We start from the raw sequence: 26810 nt of genomic DNA on the forward strand, positions 1-26810 counted from the left end.
ATACGGTGGAAATATTTATGTCCCAAAACTACAATAGACATTTAAATGTCTTCCCTTTAAATAACACACACACACACGCGCGAGTTTTATCTTTACCTCCCCTCTCCTTAGTGTCTCACGCGGGACAACTACCTCCAGAAGATAGCGTTACGCACAGTTAAATCTTTTCACTTGTTGAAGGGCTGAACTTGGGCGAGAGGGAGAGGGGGTGAGAAAGGTAAAACCTGGGTAGAGACGTACAGACAGGAAAGAGAGGGAAAAAAAAAAGGGGGGGGCATAGCTCGCCTTCAACAAGTCTTAACATGTTTTTACTGAGAAGGACTTTTTTTTTTTTTTCGTTTATTCTTAAATGTTCTATTCTCCACGTGTGTTTTCTAAGTAGCTGGGCGGGGAGAGGAAAAAAGAGTTGGACCTGGGGGTGGGGAGGGGGGGGGCGGTGGCAGACGTAAAGTAAGATCTGTGATTCACTGTGTTTAGTAAGATGAATTTAAAAGGACGACATGTCCAGGCATGCTTTAGAGCTGCAACCCTACGTCATCATAATAGCAAGGGTTTAAATGGCAGTCTATTAATAAACATTAGGAAGTCTCTATTCAGTTTCATTTCAAGTACAAACATTTTTTTAAATGGCGGAAGATGAAAATAAAGAAATAAAATCGCTTCGCGTTGGGAGAGGGGCGATGGGGAGGACCGGTAAGTCCCGTTTAAAGTACTTGAGTTGTTGTTTTAATTGTGGAATATCCGAATTTTAACAGCGTGCTTATAAGAATGGTTGGTCACCAGTTACTGGATTTGTACAAAAAATAATAATGAATTTATAAGCAAATGTAAGAATGGGAATTACCAAGCACACACACACACAAACCTTTAATTGATGAGAGGGGGAGGGGAAACAACTCTAACCTGTAAAGATTTGAAGAAATGTGATTTCAATTTGATCTACTTGTTTAAATTAAGAAAAAACAAGGTTACAAAAGACAGTTTGTGTGGAAACACAAACTTAAAATCGGCCCCCGAATTGGTCCACCCAGGAAGGCTTCAATATTTTCAGAAAGAACATCCAAATGAAATTATATCAAAGACAAATGAGAGATAAAAATGGAGAAAAAAGGTTGACAGATCTTGTGTAGTGCCCCAACGGTCCAGCAGATCAAAGGATAGGTGCAAGTTAATGCAAAGTTAGATGTGAACCTGGCCTAACTAGTTCCCCTTTCAGACCTTGTGGTCTATAAGGCAGATGATGTAAAGTTCATCTGTTTTTGTGGCCTACGGTTAACGAGGGTGTCATGTAGCCAGCACAACGACCAACCGTCTTTACTTTTCCCCAACTAATGTCAGGTACCCATTAGAGCTGAGTAGACTCAAAGGCGCCCAAGGATTCCGAAGTTGAAAATCCCAGACTTCACTAGGATTCGAATTCGGAACCCTCGGTTCGGAAGCTAAGCGCTTTACCGTCCCTCTCCTGGTCTTCACTTGATGTAATTGTTTTGAAAATGCTTCATCTCTTATTCGAATCTCGAAAGTTGTACATTTAAAAAAAGTTCAAGAAAATAAAGTTTATAAGATTACTATTCGTTTTTAAATTATGTCTAAATTATAATGCATACTAATTAGCTTTTTCTCTTTAAAAAACTGCTTGCATAACTGATTTTAAAAATTAGAATTTTCGCTTTCAGGAAAAAAAAAAGTAGCCGTTGCATCAGAACTTTGAATGGTCTAAAATATTGTGATGTCGGATTTTCAATATCTTTTCTAGTTAACGAGATCTAAACGGCCAGACGGACAGACATTTCGCACAAAACTAATAGCGTCTTTTCCCCTTTTGGGGGTCGCTAAAAATGATTCTAGTTTTCAAACATTGACTACTAGAGCAATGGAGGTCGTGCATTAAAGAAAAAAAAAGTCATATGAGTTTTTGTAGGTCGTTGACTAGGTGCTGGAGTAAGGAAAGTAGATTAGTGAATCTTTCAGTTCTGTAGTGAATCTTTCAGTTCTGTAGTGAATCTTTCAGTTCTGTTTGACAGTGAATAAGTATTCTTTCTTTTAGTTACAGAAAGAAAATAATTGTTTACTTCCATTGCTTGATTCCTAACATCTTTACGTTTCAAAGGTGGGGATCACTATTTCTCTAAACATCTCTCTCTCTCCCTCTTTCCTTCTATCTTTCTCTCTCTCCCTCTCTATCTCACTCTCCCTATTTGACGCCTCTACGTAAAACATAGTGTTAATGAAAGTATTATGTATTAGTCCGATGAAGTAAAGCTAATATTTTTTGTGGGCAAGGTTTAACGGGGGTATCATGTGACCAGCACAACGACCAATCGCCTATTCGTGTGTAGATTCTTGATGTCGTCATGCTCATAAATATAATTTAGTGTATTTATGTTAATGTCTTTTTACCTTTTTTTTTCTGTTTAATTTAATCACATTTTACATTCACGATCTTAGTATGTAACATTACTATAAATAATTACACGATACACTTGATCTAAAGAAATGAGATGGAAATGGAATAAAACTCTTTTAAAACTTCACAAGATATTTTTTTTTTGTTTGTAAATCAAACGCCTGTTTGTTCCTAATATAGTTTCAAATATTTCATTGTTCATTGTTTTGTGTTACTAAAAATAGAATACTTATCTATTCACGTGCCATTCTATGACATTCTCTCACTCCTCAGTGCTCACCCCTGACGCTTTTCACTGGTCAATACAGTGGCTACAGTATTAAGTTTATGTTGGTAGCGCTTGGGCAAGGTAAGCAGTGGGAAGAGGATCAAACCAACAGTGAACACGCGTCTTGCCCATGATTTTCTCTAGATAGTTATTTCCTCTTGTCACAAAGCTTTAAGTCACTCTGTCTGTCCGTCTAGTACACATCTTGTACACGTTAGTTCTCCCACTTTCCAGTCTTGGATCTAGTTGAAACTTGCTCAATTATCCAATGTCCCTAAAAAATCATGAATCAATGTTCAGGGAAAAGTTCAATCTTTTGATTTTCATTCGATTCAGAAAAACAACAATTGTCTTGATACCAGCAAGCATGTCGATAGTCACATGGGTTCAAAGTGACAGAAACAAATCTTATGAAGTTACAAAGCAAATGTTTTATTTTTATTCAAACCTAAATGCTGGCTGGAATCAAAGGAATTCTTTTTTTTTTTTTGTTCAAAGCTGATGTTTACTAATCATGGCTGCTTAGGAATAATTGTAGCGAAATCCACGAAACAGATTTCTATTGGCTAATAAATTTCTTGTTTAGCTCATTCTCAAGTGTGTTTTGATCACGTGATCTCGTCCAATTTTTAAAAAACAACAACAACAACGAACCAGGTAGTTCTAGGCTACACATGAAAGGAACTCTTTGCAAGACGTTCTTAGATTACTGGAGAATCTAACTGCAGATTTAACCTTTTTTTTTTTTCAGTTCCAAATTTCAGTTCAATGTGGTCAACTGATGGTGCAGTGGTCAGTTTGAAACATTAAGCTGACGAGAGATGCTTCGAGCGTTGTAGAAATGCTCAACGTTTTCAACGTAGTTAGGAACTAGTTCCCTGGACTTAGTGCTGAACTGTTCAACATACAAGCCAAAAGACAATTAGTCTAAAACATAAACCTTACACTTCGTCTTAATTAACCTGTCCCTAATCATGGGCGTCACCGTTTCTCCTCATCTACAACATTATCTTTCACGAATTTCTTTCTACAAAATTATCTTTCAGGAATTTCTTTCTACAAAATTATCTTTCACGAGTTTCTTTCATTTAGTAGACTTGAGTACCATCTATAATCTGTGACTTCATCTGAACCCAATCTCAGTATGACCAAACACTGTGAAATCACTAGTACTTACACAGATGTCAACATTCTTTTTTTTTTGTACAGATCTAGTTTCCAGTTGAACTGGTTGTGTGTTTGTTTGTTTGTGTGTTTGTTTAATGTTGTTTAAGTTTCAGTTCAAGCCGCTGATTTGCTCATTAAATGTTTCACTTGAGATGAGATTCAGAACAGATCCAGAACATATACAGACAGATCCAGAACAGATCCAGAACATATACAGACAGATCCAGAACAGATCCAGAACATATACAGACAGATCCAGAACAGATCCAGAACATATACAGACAGATCCATAACAGATCCAGACAGATCCAGAACATATACAGACAGATCCAGAACATATACAGACAGATCCAGACAGATCCAGACAGATCCAGAACAGATCCAGAACATATACAGACAGATCCAGACAGATCCAGAACAGATCCAGAACAGATCCAGACAGATCCAGAACATATACAGACAGATCCAGAACATATACAGACAGATCCAGAACATATACAGACAGATCCAGAACAGATCCAGAACATATACAGACAGATCCAGAACAGATCCAGAACATATATAGACAGATCCAGAACAGATCCAGAACATATACAGACAGATCCAGAACAGATCCAGACAGATCCAGAACAGATCCAGACAGATCCAGAACATATACAGACAGATCCAGAACAGATCCAGACAGATCCAGAACAGATCCAGATTCATTAGTAGACAGATAAGGAGAAAGAAGTTAGAAGTCTATAATAGTTTTGTAAAAAGGGGGTGGGAAGTATTCTTAAAAGAATGATTGTAGAGAAAAAAATGTGTAATCATTTGTGTAACCTTAGAAACGAAAAAAAAAAAGTGTTAACCTAACAACCTGTCTGTTCACGTATGCCATCGGGGAATATCCGATTCTAATTTTATTGCTGATGTAAGCCTCAAACACATCTATTGAAAGTGAGTTTTTCATTGGGTGACTATAAATAGCTGAAGTGCTAACGTGTTTGCTTGCACACACAGTTGTTTCATTTGAAAGTGACAAGTTTGTTTTTTTTTTGTTCTGTTTTTTCTGCAAACAAATAGATCTAAATCTTGAAGTCTGAACTGAATTGGTCTGACTCCCACACAGCTAGTGAAATCAAAACTTTTTATTTCTGCGAAAAAAATGCTTCTTAACTTATGGCGCACCATAACTAGACCAGATTTAGTATCTCATAGCTTACAACAAGACCAGATTTAGTATCTCATAGCCTAAAACTAGACCAGATTTAGTAGCCTATAGCCTAGAACTAGACCAGATTTAGAAGCCCATACATTTGAACTAGACCAGATTTAGAAGCTCATAGCTTAGAACTAGACCAGATTTAGAAGCTCATAGCTTAGAACTAGACCAGATTTAGAAGCTCATAGCCTAGAACTAGACCAGATTTAATAGCTCATAGTTTTGAACTAGACCAGATTTAGAAGCTCATAGTTTTGAACTAGACCAGATTTAGAAGCTCATAGTTTTGTACTAGTCCAGATTTAGAAGCTCATAGTTTTGAATTAGACCAGATTTAGAAGCTCATAGTTTTGAATTAGACCAGATTTAGAATCTCATAGTTTTGAACTAGTCCAGATTTAGAAGCTCATAGTTTTGAATTAGTACAGATTTAGAAGCTCATAGTTTTGAACTAGACCAGATTTAGAAGCTCATAGTTTTGAACTAGACCAGATTTAGAAGCTCATAGTTTTGAACTAGACCAGATTTAGAATCTCATAGTTTTGAACTAGACCAGATTTAGATTCTCATAGTTTTGAACTAGACCAGATTTAGAATCTCATAGTTTTGTACTAGTCCAGATTTAGAAGCTCATAGTTTTGAATTAGACCAGATTTAGAAGCTCATAGTTTTGAATAAGACCAGATTTAGAATCTCATAGTTTTGAACTAGTCCAGATTTAGAAGCTCATAGTTTTGAATTAGTCCAGATTTAGAAGCTCATAGTTTTGAACTAGACCAGATTTAGAAGCTCATAGTTTTGAATTAGACCAGATTTAGAAGCTCATAGTTTTGAATTAGACCAGATTTAGAAGCTCATAGTTTTGAATTAGTCCAGATTTAGAAGCTCATAGTTTTGAATTAGACCAGATTTAGAAGCTCATAGTTTTGAATTAGACCAGATTTAGAATCTCATAGTTTTGAACTAGTCAAGATTTAGAAGCTCATAGTTTTGAATTAGACCAGATTTAGAAGCTCATAGTTTTGAATTAGACCAGATTTAGAAGCTCATAGTTTTGAACTAGACCAGATTTAGAATCTCATAGTTTTGAACTAGACCAGATTTAGATTCTCATAGTTTTGAACTAAACCAGATTTAGATTCTCATAGTTTTGAACTAGACCAGATTTAGAAGCTAATAGTTTTGAACTAGACCAGATTTAGAAGCTCATAGTTTTGAATTAGACCAGATTTAGAAGCTCATAGTTTTGAATTAGACCAGATTTAGAAGCTCATAGTTTTGAATTAGTCCAGATTTAGAAGCTCATAGTTTTGAACTAGACCAGATTTAGAAGCTCATAGTTTTGAATTAGTCCAGATTTAGAAACTCATAGTTTTGAATTAGTCCAGATTTAGAAGCTCATAGTTTTGAACTAGACCAGATTTAGAAGCTCATAGTTTTGTACTAGTCCAGATTTAGAATCTCATAGTTTTGAACTAGACCAGATTTAGAATCTCATAGTTTTGAACTAGACCAGATTTAGAAGCTCATAGCTTTAAGCGTCTTCTTGAATGTCTGTGAACAACTTCTAATAGTTAGGTAGAATATATACTATAGCTATTTATATCTACACCAGTGACCTAATGCTTGCATGTTGTATTATCCTCGAAAGTTTTAGAGCCTCTTTATTTTCACAAACAAAAGACTGGTTAGAACATGACTTAAATTCTTGAAACAAATTGCACTATGAGCTCAGTTCATGAGTGGTTGTGTTATTTTGTATCTTGCTATAAGAGCTTAATTGAAGAATGCTGTATTAGAGGTGCCATCGAGAATTCTTGAAAGACCATAGTAGAAAATCCAAAAAGAGATTTATAGAATACCCCAAAAGATTTAAGCAGAAGAAGGTTTTTTTCAAATGTTAAAATTGAGAGAGATGCTTTTCAACGACCCTTCTGTCCGAAGGTGACGAACAACTAGGCCTATACGATTGTCACATCCGTTTTAAAAAAGTCGATTTCCCCTGCTATGGTGAGGCCGGAGGCCAAGCCCACGAGAGGAACTTTCCGTTCCAATAATGCACCGACACTAACCATGATTAAGTTGAATCCACAGCGTGCGACCTCGACAATGAAATGCTTGGCGGATGGGACAAGACTGTACGCAGGGCCGCCGCTACCTATTGTGCAATGTGTGCATTGCACGCAGGCGGCCGACTTTAGGGGGCGGCCAAATCATTCTTCCAAGGTTACGTTTTTAAAAAAATTAGTTTAAAAAAATTACTTAAATATTTTATATAAATTCTAATTTTTCCATTATCCTTTGAAAATATAAACGATATTCATACATAAGAAATTATTTTGGAAACTAGAACAAAAAATAAATAGAACAGCGTGAGAGGGATTCCCACGGGTTTATATATAAGCGCCTCATTTTTGGCCTTGAATTTTAGCGTGTAGTTTTTAATATTAATTTTGAGTCGAATAGCCCGCCATGTAAGTAGATCAATTACCGGTAATTAAAAAGTCAATTTTAAAAACATTTTCACTAAAGGGGGGGGGGGGCGCTAGTTCCTCTCATATGGAGGGGGAGGGCGCAACGTCCTGACAAAAGGGGTGTTATGGAGTGTGTGTGTTTCCTAGGCGGCAGTAAGAAGAGGTTAGACTCGAGAAAAATATTTAGCGCTGAGTTGATCCTTTGTTGGATAAATTTGCAGGCAACTCTGAATCTGTGTATGTCAGATGATTGTGGATACAATGCACATCTATCCAAATACAATCTTGATAATTATTATGAAAGTATACTGAACATTGAAAAATTTCCACCTCAACAGATTTTGTATTTCGAGCTTCTTTTTTTTTTCGGCTTATGCTTTTATTTACAATGACAAGCAAGTGAACATATCCTAACACTGTGGAGCAGTCAAAGAAATTGTATATAGATCATTATCACTTACACTGTGATAGGGCACATACCTGGCGCAGCTCATCCATTATAATAGTCGTAAATACAGGAGCATAATCGAGTAGTCAGAACGAGATCAGTTTTATTCATGTTTATCACAAAGAACCAAGATGTCAGGTTTCTGAATGTACGTAGATCTAAATCCGGCATTGTTCCTTGTGCATGATTCACAGTTGTACTTGAGGGGTACAACAACGGTGCGAATATGAAAGGAAAAAATGGAATGGTCTACAAAAAATACATTGAAATCAAAGGGCTCTTTTGAAACAGTGTCCAGCTCAGTCTTAATGGAATTTTTTTTCTAGTAAAAAAGGAGGGCGGCATTTTTTAATTTCCACAACCCTCGCTGCGGCCCTGGTAGGTACTGTGGAAGTCTTGGTACTGTGGAAGTCTCGGTACTGTGTAAGTTTTGGTACTGTGGAAGTTTTGGTACTGTGTAAGTCTAGGTACTGTGGAAGTCTTGGTACTGTGGAAGTCTAGGTACTGTGGAAGTCTTGGTACTATGGAAGTCTTGGTACTGTGGAAGTTTTGGTACTGTGGAAGTCTAGGTACTGTGGAAGTCTTGGTACTGTGGAAGTCTTGGTACTGTGGAAGTCTAGGTACTGTGGAAGTCTTGGTACTGTGGAAGTCTTGGTATTGTGGAAGTCTAGGTACTGTGGAAGTCTTGGTACTATGGAAGTCTAGGTACTATGGAAGTCTTGGTACTGTGGACGTTTTGGTACTGTGTAAGTCTAGGTACTGTAGAAGTCTTGGTACTGTGGAAGTCTTGGTACTGTGTAAGTCTAGGTACTGTGGAAGTCTTGGTACTGTGGAAGTCTTGGTACTGTGGAAGTTTTGGTACTGTGGAAGTCTAGGTACTGTGGAAGTCTTGGTACTGTGGAAGTCTAGGTACTGTGGAAGTCTTGGTACTGTGGAAGTCTAGGTACTGTGGAAGTTTTGGTACTGTGGAAGTCTTGGTACTATGGAAGTCTAGGTACTATGGAAGTCTTGGTACTGTGGAAGTTTTGGTACTGTGTAAGTCTAGGTACTGTAGAAGTCTTGGTACTGTGGAAGTCTTGGTACTGTGTAAGTCTAGGTACTGTGGAAGTCTTGGTACTGTGGAAGTCTTGGTACTGTGGAAGTTTTGGTACTGTGGAAGTCTAGGTACTGTGGAAGTCTTGGTACTGTGGAAGTTTTGGTACTGTGTACGTCTAGGTACTGTGGAAGTCTTGGTACTGTGGAAGTCTAGGTACTGTGGAAGTTTTGGTACTGTGTAAGTCTAGGTACTGTAGAATTCTTGGTACTGTGGAAGTCTTGGTACTGTGTAAGTCTAGGTACTGTGGAAGTCTTGGTACTGTGGAAGTCTAGGTACTGTGGAAGTCTTGGTAATATGGAAGTCTTGGTACTGTGGAAGTCTAGGTACTGTGGAAGTCTTGGTACTATGGAAGTCTATGTACTATGGAAGTCTTGGTGCTGTGGAAGTTTTGGTACTGTGTAAGTCTAGGTACTGTAGAAGTCTTGGTACTGTGGAAGTCTTGGTACTGTGGAAGTCTAGGTACTGTGGAAGTCTTGGTGCTGTGGAAGTCTTGGTACTGTGGAAGTCTAGGTACTGTGGAAGTCTTGGTACTAAGGAAGTCTTGGTACTGTGGAAGTCTTGGTACTGTGGAAGTCTATGTACTGTGGAAGTCTTGGTACTATGGAAGTCTTGGTACTGTGGAAGTCTTGGTACTGTGGAAGTCTAGGTACTGTGGAAGTCTTGGTACTGTGGAAGTCTTGGTAGCCTACTAAGGAAGTCTTGGTACTGTGGAAGTCTATGTACTGTGGAAGTCTTGGTACTATGGAAGTCTTGGTACTGTGGAAGTCTTGGTACTGTGGAAGTCTAGGTACTGTGGAAGTCTTGGTACTGTGGAAGTCTTGGTAGCCTACTAAGGAAGTCTTGGTACTGTGGAAGTCTAGGTACTGTGGAAGTCTTGGTACTGTGGAAGTCTTAGTAGCCTACTAAGGAAGTCTAGGTACCGTGGAAGTCTTGGTACTGTGGAAGTCTAGGTACTGTGGAAGTCTTGGTAGCCTACTAAGGAAGTCTTGGTACTGTGGTTCCTTTTCCGATTTTGCCATTCCATTTCCTCTCTTGAATGTTTCCACCGCGATGGGGGTCATGAAAAAAAAAAGACCCTCGTTTTAAAAGGCAAGATCATCTTGCTCTTACTGACATAGGGGAAAACGCCTTCTGAAAAAGACTGCCGTAGGAACAAGACATAAAGGTTTTAGAACCATTGTGGTGGCCGGACAATAGAAATTCGATGTATAGACTTTAAATGTCATTAGATTTAGTGCCAACCATATCCCCATTTCTCACTGCACGTCTAAAGACAAAATGTCTCCCGGTAGGTCCAGTCCTCCTGATGCCAGGCAATATGTTCATTAATTCACTCCAGCAATTAGTCAGAGTATGAGCGCCAATAAAATGTTCTCTATTTGCGCTGTCTCCGTCGTATTTTAAACACTTCATAGCAAGAACACGAAACACCATTGAAATTTGATTCCGAAAAGATTTTTATTCCTATGGTGTATCCAAATACTTGGCTTATCAATGTTTTGTATTCTGTACACTCGCAGGTACACACAAATCCTGCTATTGGTGGATTAGCCTCCACCTCTGAGCAACTCCACTGGATGAGATATGGAATTAGTGTTCTGGACGAAAGATGGACATAAGAAATGTGGGAAAAAAATTCAATAGTGCTTAAGTTTGGCTATTCATCTTCTGTAGATTTTTTAGTTGATGCTGACACAGCTGAGCTGTGAAGGCCTTACTCTCTCTCTCTCTCTCTATCTGTCTGTCTTTCTCTCTCTTTCTTTTCCAATCATTTGATAAACTAATGATGTAAGAAGCTTAAATCTGACCAATGATGGAGTTACCGGAAGCTCTTATCGATTTTCGTATCGATACGAAAGTAATCATCGTCGCGGCTCCATAATGTTCTGATCTATGACGCTTTCTGTCGCTATGACAACAATTGGTGTTCCTTTTCTTTACCCGTACTTCCTGTCCTACGTAAGGAGTTCAATGACAACAATAGCGACTGGAAGGGGGAGCAGATAGGAGCAAGATGATTCACGAGAAATTCGGGTCGAATTAGGTTGTGAAACGTATAATAAAAGTCTGAAAAATATTGTATTTGTAGGGTCTATCTCTGGTTAACTAGTTTCCATGGTCGTTATCACACTGTTGTCTACTAGCCGCGAGTTCGAACACCAGAATAGCCTTTACATAGAGAGTTTATTTTTTTAAATAAAATGATCGAAGACTATGTTGCTGGTCCCTTTGTTCACCTACGTATATGAAAGTATTAGTTAGTATTTCTCTTCTGAGTCTCTCATTCTACTTAGCATCTCTATGGACGTCTTGTGTCTTACTTTGACAAGAGTTCTAATAGCTGTGTTCCACACCTAAATGTCCAGATATTCGCCACCGAGTGGTGTGTAAATAAGACGCAATCTGTAGGTGCCGTAGAAAAATGTAATATTTCAAAATAGGATGCGCTATTTTTACTACAAGGAAAGTAGAAAAGAGCATAAATCTATGTTGTAGCTTTCAATCAGTTCAAAGTCATGACAAGAGCAACATCTTGGAGGGAAAATATATTGCTATTTAAAAAAGAAAGAACACATACATATCAATATGCTATTTAAAAAAGAAAGAACACATACATATCAATATGCTATTTAAAAAAGAAAGAACACATACATATCAATATTGCTCTTTAAAAAAGAAAGAACACATACATATCAATATTGCTCTTTAAAAAAGAAAGAACACATACATATCAATATGCTATTCATAATTATTTTATATAACGCAAATAAAAACTATTTTAACCTCCCTTTCTTCCACTAGATTATCTTCCCTGGTCTATGCAATTCTTTCTTTAGGCATGTCGTGTAAGTAGGCTATTACTCAGTCTCTGTTTCTCCCCCCCCCCCCACTTCCCTAGCCTTACAAGTTCCCTGGTCTAGACCATCAATATTCACCAATTAAAGCCTGCACTTACCTGTTCTAGCATGCCAATACCTGAGACGGCCGGCTGTCATGGCAATAGACAGTAAATCGATATTACCAACAACTGATTTTCTTTTTTATATGAAACCAAAAAAAAAGGTAAAGTGAAATGTGCGGGGGTGAGCCTCGGTTCAAGTACAAAGGAGCAGAAGGTCTGCGTCTAGAATTATTTTGTAAAGAGAACGATCTCGTCTCGCGCTTGTTGCTGTACGCTCAAGGCCCACAATCGGCTAGAAATAATTGATTTCCTCAACTGCGTGGTGACTACATCCGGGTATTTCCCTTTAGTTGTTTTGTCCATTTCTATCCATAGTGACAATGACATAATATTATAGACAATCAAGGCCAGGAGTGTCAGAGTGAGTCCCATGTGTCAAATGATGCATGAGTTAGTACAATGCACCGCCAAACATAGTATCGACTGTTCAAGTGTTAAGCGCATTTAAAGCTGTTTCATTTTGAAAATTCATGCCGTCTGCTAAATGTTGGCTTGTCAGGAACAGAAGTAAATGTGTCAGTTAAAAATTTAAATGTTTTATATTGTTATTATGTGCTGATGGTGTCTGCCTAGAGGTGGTGAAAGATTCTAAGAAGGCAGCTGTTTAAAAAAATTGCACTTTTCTATTGACAGAGTCTTAAATGTTCTGTACGTTCGGCCCAATATGGTGAAATGGTTTTAACATTTAGTGTTGTCTAGGAAAGTTCTCTTATGTATTCCCAAATATTATAATGCACCTAACTAAGGTGTATTTTAAAAATGTACAAACTACGACCCGAGGACCATCCTGTGATGCTTTGCGATTCGGTCCTTCAAAACTTCTGTGTAATGAAGCCACATGTGGCTATTGGTGGCGACCTTTTATCGCAGTGATGCGGTCCTTGAGACATGTGTCGGGACTTTAGGCTCACGGGCTAAGGTGGTTGGATATCCAGGGCCGGGTTTTAGTAAGTTAAGCCCCTCCCTTATACTGTGGGTAATCACTGATTCTTAAAATTTTATGAAAAAGTTTTTAATAACATTCAATTTGAAAAAACTGAATCGATGTTTGTTCTAGCTGTAGTGTGGTCAATGTGCAGACAGTGGACTTGTCGTCTGCACCAAAGGTTTACATCTATTAGAAAGAACAATTGATGATGTAAGTTACATCATGTAACAGCTTGTCACTGACGTAACTTGGTGGGGGGGGGGAGAGAGGGGGAAATGACTGATGGGTGCTGGAGGTACCAATTAGGTCATCCGCTTGGCCACTAATGAAGATAGCCACATGTCCCGTCACGAACATAAGGGAGATAATAACAACGTCACCTATTACAAGCAGAAGTGGCACGGGGGCGAAGGGGTGGGGGGCGAGGCTAGCGTGTAGCGGGAAAACTTGTGGTGGAATTGAAAAAGGTAAATTGGTGTTTATGGCTGTAGACTCTGTTGGAAAAAAAAAAACGCGTTGCGATCATTTTCAAAGGGTTGCAAGTTTGGAGGGGGGTAGAGGGGGTGGTCTCAAACTACACTGGGCGTGTAGACGCATATCATTAGCTTGCAGAAAACGTATTCTCGTGTCCCACCAAGAGCAGGACACAGCATGATAGGAGAACCGTTGAATGAACATGTTGCCTGGACACAACCGGAGAAAACTTATTGCTGTAATAATAGGAGGAAAGTTAGTGACCCTGACGAGGAGGAGGAGGAGGAGGGAGGATACTGAGGTCTCGGAAAGTGAAATGAGACGCGTGGTTGGATTTGAGAAAATACTTGGGTTTGAAGGAGGTTATTGAATCTCGTGAGTCAATCAAAGGATTTTTTTTTTATTAATTTGTTTCATTAAAAAAAAAACAGGTACCGGTAGGATAGAGGAAATATATATGTTTGCATATATATATATAATTATACTTCAGATAGAAATATGATACAAGCATGAAATAGAACGGCGGTGTTGAGAATATGAAACAGTCACACTCTTTTGCGGCCCTTACGGACACTTTTAGAAAACAAAGAAATATTTCTACACCCTTAGAAGTTTTAGTTTAAATGTACATAGATACTCATGTTAGATACTAATACCGGGTACTCATGTTTACTTAGATAAAAAAAAGGCATTATTTAAGTAGACTACAAGTCGACATTGCAACTAGTGGCGTAGCTATGGATTTGGTGGGCCAGAAGGCTTGACCTTTTTAGGGGGCCCCTTCATTTTGACATTCGACATCACGACGTGAGATAATGTACTTAATAAATATATGTCTTAATTGCGATTGGTACAGTATGTCAGTAAAATTTAAAAAAAAAAATCATTAAGACTGTTTTATTGAATAATACCGTTGTTTATAGGCGAGATATTGCTCATGTGACAAATCTCAATTCATATCTCCTCACGAGGTGCTTTCTGTCCAGCAAAGGTCATCTTTAACATCAATACTTTAGATCAATACTATCGAGCATTTTTGACTACAGTGACATTAAAGCCATGCCAAGTCTTTCTTGCGTCACTGTGCTCCTGAGATCCTGTCCTGAGAGTTTTTGATTGAGTTCTAAGAATGATCTCTCACATGACGCAATGGAAGTGGCCTGAGTTAGCGGTATTCGGATGGAGGTTTCAAGGTTTGAGCACACATCATAACCATAAGAAGCCAGCTGCCTCAATATGTCAATTTGTGATTGTGGTATTAGTTTGTTGATGAAAAGTGCTAGTGCATCATTGACATCATTAAAGAAGCGATTTGCCGTATGTCATCAATAACAGGGAAAAGTAACTCAGTTTTTCATCAGCATGTCATCATCCATAGACTCCAAGAAGTGTCTTGGTTCAAGAAGAAACCAAAAGGTGTCCACATGGCTTTCCAGCCTTTGAAATCTGTCCTTCATCTCCATATGAAGTCTGTCCAACACTTCTGTTGAAACACGTTTGAATTGCAGTTCTGTTGACAGTCCTCATTAGGAACTTGGCTAACTTAGTATGAACCATGGACCATTAGGGACTAATAGAATAGCCCACTGCTGTCAGCAATGCACCAGACAGAGAATGACCGGGTCAATTGTCAACACTATCTATCCAGCTCCATGTGTTATTAGATCTATTTGTTGCACTTTAACCGCCGTGTCATTCAGTACATATATGATCAGCCCTCTTTGGGTGACGCCGTGTCATTCAGTACATACATGATCAGCTCTCTTTAGGTGACGCCGTGTCATTCAGTACATACATGATCAGCTCTCTTTGGGTGACGCCTACTTATTAACGTTAAGCTGATTTAACCAACAAGACTTCTTGAAATAAATAGTTCCTTAAAGCTAGTTTTGTAGTAGGGCCTACTAGAAATACAATATGTAATAGGCCTACTTAGGATCTAGCAGGGTCGGCCTTAGGCATAGTTAAACTAGGCAGCCGTCTATGGCCTCCCATTCGTGTGTGTGTGTGTGTGGGGGGGGGGGCGTTAGTAAAGTTATCAAAGAAATCTTTTTTTTGATAAAACATTGCGAAACATGGTTCAAATCTATCAGAAAGAACTCTATTGCTCTATGTCTAATAGCCTCGCTTTAAGTATCTACCATGATTGAAGGTTTATTCGCGAATGTTTAGACCTACTTGTTAGACTACATATGTTAGAAGAACATTCCTTCTATTTTGGTGAAATGTGGAAACGTTATTTGTAGTCTGGTGATCATGAATCGTCCATGAAGCACATTAGTGTTATCGGACGGTATGTTGAGTATTTTTCGGTCTTAATTTGTTTGTTTTTTCTATTTTATTTGGGGGGGGGGGGGCGACCAAATTCGTTCCGCCTACTGCTCGCTTTACCTAGTGCCTCCAGTTACCTAAGCCGACCTGCACACAGCGTCACTAAGTTTGAGAGGTAGGGGGTGGGAATGGGGAAGCTTAAAAGTGCATGACCAGTCATAGTTTCAAGACCGACAAGAAGTCGTGATATAGTTAGGTCATTGTCCATTGGACATAAAGAAAATATAATGCTGTGTTCAAGACTGACTTTGGTCCTATGCAATCTAAAAAAAAACAAAGATAGTGGTCATTTTATTTTGGTCCTATTCAGTCTAAAAACAAGATAGTGGTCACTTTGGTTCTGCAGGTATCAGTCTGAATTTTATTTAATTGCCGGGAGGGGGGGGGTAAGGAAGTTTAAAAAGCAACAAACGTCTTGGTGTTAAACCCGCTCTGGTTCAAGACATTCCTCTGGTTGAAGACATTCCGATTGATCTTTAAAACATTGGTTCAAACACAGCAAGCATGTTAGTCAAGTATCCACGTATTTTTGTTTGTTTTCAAATGAATTACAGTAACGATGCTATTTACATAATTATCCGACAGTTCTTAATCAAGTAATAGTAATGTAAGATACACGGGTAACATCTTGATACACAGGTCATGTTGACGTTATATGCTTATCGTGTTGCTATTTTGGTGTCAAGTTTCATTTTGTCACATTCAGAGGTCAAGATGACGTCAGCACACAAGAAGTGTAAGTCTATTTCTATCTACCAACAAACAAACAACTTAGTTCAGTAAGTAGGCCCGATTGGTTTTGTGGTATACATTCCTCCGTTTCCACGATGCTGCCACCATTTGCAGAGGTTTGGGACATGAGTTTCTACTCCTTTCTGAAGAAGATAAACATTAACTATACAGAGATTGGAACATTTGAATATCAACATTCCTTTGAAACGTTTTGTTCCAAATGTATTTAACATCTGAATAATTAATTTTCTAATAAACTAATTACTAGTCAATCATAACATTCAATTTCACTGCCAGTATTTCAAATGCGATTTGTCCTCTACTAGAAATATATAGTAGTTGATAAGAGCTTAAGCACAGTTGGTTTCAACATGTTACTGTTACCATTGAACAAAAACTAAAGATTTGTTTTATCGCTAAACTAGCAAACATATACCTAAACTGATGATACTTTTTATCTTGACCAATGATTACACATATGTAAATGTAGGGAGGTTTTCTTTAATCTGAAAACATTTTGTTATAGAGTAATGTTTGACAGCCACTTTATGGTGTACAAATATGAAGCAGATTTCGGTGTTAAGGGATGATTGCTACATTTTCAAGATGCGTTGAATTTCAATTTCCTAATCCCCAATCCATTTGTCTATATGAACTTGTATTCTTTCTCGACAACGAACACCCTACATAAGCGGCCATGGTAGATCAATTTAAGTAGCGCAATGGTTGCATGAAGAAGAAGAAACTTTCTATATTTAAGTACAGGTAACCACTCTGCAACTGATAAGCATACCACCGAACATGCTGTGGACAATGTGGCTTCATACCGACCATAATATTTCACTGTCAAGTCATAATAATTTGAAAACAATAAAAAAAAAAAAAGATTAACCACAAAACAGACACATCGACACTGGAAAAACATAACAAAGAGATTCTGTCAAATTAATGTCATAGAGAGACCATTAATAATTTGATGGTCTCTCTATATTTTTTTTTATTTCTTTTCTTTTTCTTTTAAATTTAATGACAAAAATATCAATACTACAAAAATAAGTGTCATTCTGACATCAATTCTTACAGACCACACGTCAGACATCAACATAGAAATTGTATTGATCCTTTGAGCTTCTCATGCCTCAACATTCACACTTCCTCACCAGGTGACACATACACACTAAAAAAACATGTTTCTTGGCATCTGAAGACACCTTATGTTAATAAATTAAATGTGTATGGTATTTTTATGTACACATATTGTGTAGATAGTTTATGTACATTTAGAAGTAGCTGCAGAGCATTAGCACTCAAGGCTAATTGTTTAGTGTACAAAAAAAAAAAAAAAACACCAATAAAACCTTACACTTGATAAAAATTTTCTATATTACAGTAGTTACAAGTTAAGAGTAAAAATGTATTTTTGCTGATAACTAACTTAACAATTGTAAATGATAACTAAAATTTTGTTTTGTATAGTGGAACTCAAAAAGTAAATAAAAAAAAAAAAAAAAAAGTACAAAAAAAAGTACAAAATATGTTAGCAAGAATTTTTTTTTTTGTTATGGAAATTAAAGGCTACCCCACTTATGTTTTTAACACATGTTTAATTTTGTTATAACTTTCTGAACATAATTCTTAGTACAAAAATTAAACCACCTAATTACTTGCTTGCAACAGATAAAAAAAAAGGTTATCAATTTAAAGACGCACACTTAATTTCCTTGATGTGGGCACTTGTTTGGTAACAGTGAAAATATCGTCATACAATACAATACCTTTTTATCAAGCAAACCATCTTTAAAATACAAAATTGAATAGGTTTCATCCATGCATCAAACACGTATAGCTTCCTTGAGTGTAAGCCAGTTGGAAATAATTGCAATACAAAATAACATGATACAACTTAAATCATAAATTTATCTTAAATGAGATGAAACAGACACACAGTTTCATTTAAAAAAATGCCAATCTCAGAAACTGCAGATGATAAGAACCAAACTTTGGGTGAGCACATACATTGTGATAATAAATAAATGAAAAGGAATGATAAGACACACGGTTAGTTGCAAGACCCAGCAACTAGTTAGATTCAATGTTTTTATGTCAAGTAAAACTTATGGGAAAATAATATTATTTGCTACTGAAGCTTATTATAAAATCCTGTTATCATCAAGAAATATACTAAGAGCTTATTACAATGAAATTTAACTGATAACTCCTTCCTTCTTAGAAGTAATGGGTGAAATTTTAAATGTTATAGCAGGTTCAAAGACTGCCGCCTACTTTAGAAAAAAATAATTTCTATCTTACTGTAAAGAGAATTGGGAGATTACACAATTTCTGTAAGAGACGCGGATGACGAGGATCAACAAATCATCCCAATACAATACAGTTTGTGCAAGCAAAATTAATGACTTGGCTAGCATTTCACCATCTTCTATCTCACCCTTAAGATCAACAGAAGGCTGTGTCTGCTTGTAAATGTCTACATTTTGATCTGTCTCACTCTAAGGGTCAACAGAACCAAAATCAGACGCTCACAAGCAAATAAACTGATATACATCTTTTTTTTTATTGAATCTTTCAGGTATTGTATAATTTCTTTTTAATTATTATTTAAATGGTTTTTAAAGAGAATGAAATCAAGGGGATAAGCCTACAGATACAAATCTAATATTACTTTTAAAAATTTGCATAAATTCTCTCTCTATAATAATGGATTTACAAATAAATAAGAGATCAATGTACAAACATATGAACTATAACACAAGGTGGCTGCCAGCAAGACACTCCACTACATGCTAGCCAAGCAATAAAATAAATACAAAGAAATTTAGAAGAAGCATTCACACATTTACAAACATCTATCTAAAAGGTGAACACACCTTGATAAGAAAAAAAAAAGAAGCTCAAAATAACAGTGTCACTTCATTTTGATGCTATGCTCCCATGTATGCCAACGTTAATGAATGCCAAATAAAATACAAATGCTGAAATGCATCAACATAAATATTAACCTTTCCATTCTAGCAATTAACATTTTCCACCAACAATAGATCTACATTTACTTTATCAACTAACAATCACTTAGTAAACAAACAAAAAAATGGTAGACCAGAATTAAAACAAAAAAGTAATAACAAATGACTTCTTACTATTTAAACAGAATGCGAGCCTAGCTACTATTTAAACACAGAATGTGAGCCTAGCTCTGATGTAAAATAAAAGGCACTCCCCTAACATGTTAAAATAAGTCCAAACAGAGAAACATCAATCAACAGTATATCATATGTAGATTTGTAGCGCTGACTCCAAAATATTAGCTTTTATATTTCCTTGAAAGAAGATGGACACATCCTGCTTGTTATATGTTCAAATAGTTTGTTTTTTTTCCAACCAAAAAAAAAAGTGTGTGGTCACCCAGACCGCCAGGACATGTCCAGAAGATATTGCAGCAGTCCCATAAGTCACCATCACAGTCTGTTTGGTTTGTAGGTCATCAGTCACTGGACACCTACAGCCATACACAATAAGTAGAATAGACTGTACAAAAAAAAAAACAATCTGAAAAGAAAAATAGTAAAAAAAAAAGTTAACATTTTTCTCTTTAAAAATCTTAAAATGTATCAGATACAAAGATAAAAGTACATTTCTTATTCCATATGCTAGGACATTCTGATAAGTGCTTTTTTTTTCCCTTAGTGTCAGGAAAATCAGGAATTAGTAGAAAGTTTAAAGTACCTAAATATCAAATTTAATATGCGCAATTAGACTGACTGACAACGCGTAGGACGTTATTTTCTTCCTGTCGTCTGTAAATTGTAAGATATGTTAAAACTTGAATAATTTTCTAAACCCTAATGCAATTTAATTTAGAAATAAAAAGATCCATTTTTGTATAAAGGGCCTGTATAATGTGTAAAAAAAACAACAGAAAAAAGAGTGAGAGTCGGGATGTAAGCGCGATGTGTTTCAAAGCCAAGCCAAGCGTGGTCTATTTTTAGACACAGAAAACACGGCAAGGCCAAAAAACCTCGCAACACGCGAGATATACCCTACGATGACCTACTTTGCCGCGGCGGGAACTGGGCTAGGACGCGTCGTCGTGGAAGGTGTGTAACATTAGCGTAGTTTTTTTCCCCCCTTAAGTTGAAATGTAAAAAAAAAACAAAAGAAAAATGCATTGGCCACTTAATTTCTTATTCTGCCTTACGTTACTACAAACATACCCCCCACTCCTCTCTCTCTCCCACATTTTCCCAGCTATCCCGGTTTACGTGTAACCTTGAAGCTGGAGTTCCCAAATAAGGTCATGGATGGGGAGTTAGAGCTAGGCTAGCTAAATACTGGATGCAATGCGCAAATAGTTTTATTAACAGTATTATTTTTAGTCATGCTGAAAAGTGGATGCAAATCTTTCATTAAAATTTACGACTAAAACGTGTAAACAATAAGCAAACCTTTCTGTGACCGACTTACGCTATTACTAGTATTTGAGCTTTTAAAAAAATAAATCTAGGTCAAATACGCCTCGGACTACAATATACAATGCCCCCTAGTCTGGCAATTGTAGGTTATGTTAATGGAGTATCCCGCACTAAATGCAGTACTGCAACAAAGCTAAAGGACAAAATAATATTTTAAAAAAATGGTTTACCTTAACTAGGTCTATGCTGAGTATTTTTCTGATCAGAATTTTGCCGTCTCTTTTTGGCTGGCATAAAATCTGTTTAAAAATAAAATTTAAAACAAAAAAACGTCAATTATTTTGCTTAGAAATTAAATCAAGAGTATAAATACACTGAAAAGCAACCTTTATATATATAGACATACAGCCAAGATAATTTAAAACAAAGCGTATTGATCATAATATTTGTTACTGAAAAAAAAAGAAAGGGAGGGGAGGTAAACAGAATAGTTCATGAAGGGACAATGTACAAACAAAACAAGGCCATGTCCCAATGTGTACAGACTCGAGACAGGCCAAAGCGGCAAAAGCACCGAGAACTAGATCTAGACTAGTTACAATGGAGCCTAAGTGACGCATGTATCGATCAGTACTAGTAGGGGAGCATGCAGGTACAGGGCTACATCGATACGTTTGTTTTGTTGGACTGTGCACATTGTACAAGATCGAACTAAACTGGTCTGGCGATGGGTATAAATGTATCCATTTAGTGAACGACTTTCTGTTATATAAACTGGCATCATTTCAATAGTCTATAGACTAAAGGTATAGAGAGCCCAACTGAAATGTTTTTTAGGGCTAGTTTAGAACTGGTCTCAACAGTAAGCAAGCAGGTTTAAATTTGTAGTATCGTAATGCATGTCCAATCATGCCAAGACCAAAAAAGAAATACGCTGGTAAGAGCTAGATCAAGATGTCTGTAGATTTTTTTTAAACGAAGTTAAAAAAATTGTAGACCTATTATATTTCTTTCCAAAAATTCAAATATCTACATAAAAAAAAAAAATAGAACTAGATTTAGATCTAGACTGAACAAGAAATGTAAATAAATGAGATATTGTGTGCTATGGGTAGGTCGAGAGTTCTAAACAATAAAGTCCTTCAGAAAATAATCCCCCCCCCATACCGCTTTCTTGTTTTGTGTTATACAAAGAGACTATGGTTATTTCACAATAAGATTGGGCCTACTGTCATATACGTCTTACTCTTACAGTGTTGGTAATAAATTCTAGATATTTTTTTAAACACACAATTTTATGCAAGGCAAGGTAAACAACACATGACCCAATTCAGATTATTTTGTGGGTTTTTTTTTTACTAGATTTATGTCAATTTAAGGCACTAGGACATTGTCTGCTTAACCCATAAAATACGCTGCTCTAAAAAAAAAAACTAATTTTCTAGACATTAAGACATCATGACGTGGATTTTGGAATTTATAATATAATAGATTCTAGATGGAAACCAAACATGATTGGATCTGCAACTCAATTTAATTATAATTATACTATTACACATCTAGACAATCTAGTGAATCTAGATAGTATGGCCCATAATATCTTCCCTGATTGACTAGTTTTAATTGCAGAATACTGGTAAATATTTAGACTACATATTTAGTCTTAGTCTGAAGTTAAGGTTGACTAGATCTAGACATTTAGATTATATTAATTATAATCTACTTAGAGTCTAGATACAGATTTCTAGATCAGATGATATTTCATAGAATAGATTTCAAAACTAGGTTCTAGATCTAGATTCTAGATCTATAGGTAGAGAGTCTATAGGTATATATTTTTTTGTTAGGTCAGTAAGTAAGATCCAAGAGATATTCTAAATTCTAGAGTCTAGACCAATATTCAAAGTATAGAATTATAGTTTATAGAGTCTAGATCTAGATTCTTAAGGCTAAGGTCTGTTAGTCTAAATCCTATAATGAACGTGAGCCTACCTGTAATATAGCTCTGTTTGCTTTGTGGGGGTGGAGTGACGAACTCAGAACTGACCATTTCAACCAGTTCGGGATTTGAGCAGCTCCTTAATCCAAATGGCAACTCTGTGGCACAAGGAACCGATGGTTTGGAGATGCTGTCCGAGCCTGCGGACAAGGTCACCGTTTCTCCCTTAGAGGGAACACGTGTGTTATTCAAGTTGCTATCCGTACTGACCACTTCGGCCTTGTTATCGGTCTCAAAATCGCTATAGTTTAATTTTCTTTTCGCGGCCGAAGTTCGGCCGGTGATTCTGCTGGGCTTTCGTGAGTTATCCGATACATGAACGTATTTTTTAGTGTAGAAGGCTGGAATATTTTCCGTGGACACTACAAGTTCCCAGTCGTACTTTCCACCAGCGGTGCTTTTTTCCGTAACAGGATCGAAGTTCCATTTCTCCATGAACAGTCGGGTGCTATCCTCGAAAAAACTTTCTTGCTTTACTAAATCTTGGTGTCTTGTCTCTTGGTCGGCCACGCCGAACAAGTTTCGGACGAAGTTTTTCTTCTTGTCGTTGGGCAGCATGATCATTTCTGCAAGTGCAGTATACATAACGTAGATATTAAACAAACAAAATAAACAACTGAATAGATGAATCAATAGATAAACTATTGCAACAGTTTGTTTTCAAAAATATGTCCCCGGTGGAAATATAAACTCCAAGTTGCACATACTAACAAGGTGAAATAAAGCCAAACAAAAAAACTCTAGATCACAACAAAGAACTATCACTTGGGCTGGCAACACAACATTTGAATCGCTACACACCGAGACGCTATACTAAATACCCACGAGAAGTGGTCGACCAGGACGAATAGGGGGGCAGGTCTTAAAGGGTCACGTGACTTGGTTCTCGCGTGTTCATTGGCTTAATTGTACGACGCGCGAGAATAAAAAAAATGATGCCGGCCAGGGAAGGGAGGCTAGGCCCTCGTCGCGTAGCAAGTTGAAACAGGCCTCGCTTTGCTTCGCGCACTTCCATCTAAACCAGGACAATTTGACTTAACCTTTTCATTGGAAAAGTTTCAATAGCAAAATAAATGATCATACGTAATGCTCTGGCAATACATTCACACGTAACGTAATCGACAGAAAAATAATTTTACAACGATTTTGATTCATGTTGCTAATATGTGATGATTGTCAACAATAACAAATGTATAAAAATTTAACCATTTTTCAATAAACATAATGTTGGTCATTATTAAAATTTGCCTAAGACCGACACTAAGAGCTAACTCGTGTTTGGTGTTTTAAATTCAGTGGGAACATTAATCTTTGCGTACTATCACTCAAGGACTTGAAGAAATAGATGTAAAAAAAAATCACATTTTCATTCATAGCTCTCATTCATTGATCAGCTGGCTGTTATTGGATTCTTTTACGCATGCGCAAATTCATTACTGGTATCGATTTGTTACATAGGCCTGATAAAATGACTTAGGAAACAGAACCACAGAGTCCGTGTCGTGGCTCTTTAAACAGAGTCAGCAGTGTTGAAGGTCAATTCTAGCGGAGCGGAAACAACAACATAGCTGTACTCATTTCAAAGTTGTTTAAATGCATCCTCCCCTCCGAATCATTTAATGGTAGCGTGCATGGGGTTTGAGAGTGGGGTTGACTAGGGTTTGAATCCTGACCGATGAAATAGTTATGGTAAGAAGGCTAGTGTTTTACTTCGCATGCAGCACAAGTAATCAGTTGTTGTTTTTTCCTTAACATGGCATACAGACTTAATTTGAAGATTTAAAACAAAACAATGAAAACTGTTGACGCACATGATTTTAAAAACAATGAATGTTATATCGTGAGACTTAGGAACATAGTCATCACTTTCTGTTTGTTTACATTGCCACTAGAAGCTATTTGTTTTCAGTGTACTAATCGAGCCAATCATTTCACCGCACAGATATTATGCTATTCTCTCTTTCAGACACGAAGGGCTTACTATATTGTTTCTACTCAAACGTCAATAGGGTCGTGACCTATCTCCATTTTTTTTCTCATCTATAATATCCCTCCACTTCGCTTCTATTAAAAAATGGTCATTCTACTGAACAGACGACCTTAAACATCATCTGCCCTGTAGATCGCAAGATCTGAACCGGGGGAACTTAACTTACTAGCCGCTTCACAAGTCTGCTAGACTATTTGGACTTAACACTTGAAGCTCCTAGTACTAGACGCTATCTGTGTGTGCGTACTCCAATTTACAGACAGAAATGACCTAGACCTTACGGTCGGTTAGGTATTTTTGTTTACGATGACCTAAATTTGATTGGTGACTAGATAGGCAAACGTTCATGTCAATAATGAAGCCATATTTTGATAGAAGTCACTCTACTTTCTAAAGCAATACGCGTCATCATCTTCAGAAAGCCGACACAAATGATAGTTCTAGATTTATATGCCTGTAAACAAAATATTTGGACCCCCTACTCAAGGCGTCCTACCGCTTTATTAATTAACCACACCAGGCAACAATGGAGATGTGCAGCTCACTTTTTGCAAGCCCTAGTATTATAGCCTCTAAAATGTGTTGCCTTGTGACGCCTGACCTTACCCTAGCTGTACAATAAATAAGATACGCCGACCGTGTACTACTTTGAAACTTGTTTTTATAGTCTCTGTCATCCTCTCCCGTTTTGCGGTTTTGAATAAATCTGAGCCACATATTTCTAGAAGTCTAAGAAGGAATGTCGGAATCACGGTAACCTAGACCTAGATAGAAATTCTAATGGGAAAAAATACATCATCTAAATCTAGATCTAGGTAGTTACTAATAGTCTAATACTACTTTCAATGACAATTAGGGCCTGCCTCTTTCTATAATTTCTAAAGACACACTCTTCACATAATCATTTTTTTTATCCTAGATCTAGACTAGATCACCTATACTATCTAGACTCTAGATCTAGATTAGATCTACCATTTAAAAAATACGTTTATAGAATATAGATAATAGATATAGAGAGTCAAGGTATCAAGCGTAAAACAAATCTTGAACCAACTGCTACACTTTCAACACATCCTAAAGAAAGAACAATCATAAACTAGATCTAGAAATGATTGCTTTGTTTACCAACAGAATGCACTGACCTAATTTATTTTGCGGTTGCTCACCCATTTTATTTTTCGCTGCAGGATTGTTATTGTAATCTTTACCGCGCGCATGTCGACATATCACTTATGCGCACAAAAACAAACAGAACCCAGGGTTTAAAAACAATGACTAGATTCTACATAGTTGGTACTAAATGTGTATACTGGCCATTACATAATTACTTACATTAATAACGGTAGCTCTGTTCAATTTGATCACATAAGTGTTAAAGAAGTGCCTAGAAATAATCCAAACAGAATTTACAAAACTAGATCCAGTCTATAAGTAAAGCGAATCTGACGTTGCCTTTTCCACTACCGCCCGCGCCCCCACACACACGAGATTCTGAAATCAGCGCCCAAAATAGAGCAGGAATGGCGATGTTTTGCATCTTTGTAAGTCTCGCGAGCAGGCTCAGCCAGCCAACCAGCGAGAGACTTCCGAAGTAAAAAAAAAACAAAAAAAAACACACACACACACACACACACGTATCAGTTGCCAAGGTCATATTCGTCCTTTTTTTTTTTAAGGCATAAGGTACTATTACTACTATACACGTAAGCAAAACATCAGATGCAAGGGTTCTCAAACTATAATTTAATCGAAAGCGAAAGGGAGCCGATAAGAGCAATTTAGCGTTATGTCATCGGGAAATTAGGTCACTGGTGTAGCATGTCCCTTGGTGTGGACATTCAGCTGTAGACACAGATCTACGGATTATATAGGACTTTAAAAAAGCGCGGGAAGCTGGTAG

At 37.1% G+C, this 26810-nt stretch overlaps 1 protein-coding gene across 2 annotated transcripts; it reads right to left on the bottom strand.

Annotated features, from left to right (window-relative positions):
* Positions 1-17821: 17821 nt before the first annotated feature.
* Positions 17822-26400, bottom strand: LOC106060777 (uncharacterized). Of its 2 annotated transcripts, XR_008778415.1 has the most exons (4): positions 26243-26400; positions 22914-23486; positions 21152-21220; positions 17822-20058 (listed from the first exon to the last, which is right to left on the bottom strand). XR_008778415.1 is itself a non-coding variant. In XM_013218778.2 (3 exons), the coding sequence occupies exons 1-2, from the start codon at positions 23503-23505 to the stop codon at positions 21153-21155; spliced, it is 660 nt and encodes a 219-aa protein (XP_013074232.2). In that variant the 5' UTR covers positions 23506-23745; the 3' UTR covers positions 17822-20058; position 21152. The 2 variants fall into 2 exon arrangements, 1 of the variants encoding a protein (XP_013074232.2); XM_013218778.2 differs by lacking the exon at positions 26243-26400 and having other exon boundaries at positions 22914-23745.
* Between the last annotated feature and the right edge of the window lie 410 nt (positions 26401-26810).

The sequence above is a fragment of the Biomphalaria glabrata genome, chromosome 6 (genome assembly GCF_947242115.1).
Source record: "Biomphalaria glabrata chromosome 6, xgBioGlab47.1, whole genome shotgun sequence".
Taxonomy (NCBI): Eukaryota; Metazoa; Mollusca; class Gastropoda; family Planorbidae; genus Biomphalaria; species Biomphalaria glabrata.

Coding starts and splice junctions, on each gene's coding strand:
- LOC106060777 (XM_013218778.2), bottom strand. CDS start 23,505: ATGTATACTGCACTTGCAGAAATGATCATGCTGCCCAACGACAAGAAG. Junction 21,221..22,913: donor CAAACAGAGCTATATTACAG/GTAGGCTCACGT, acceptor ATTTTTAAACAG/ATTTTATGCCAGCCAAAAAG.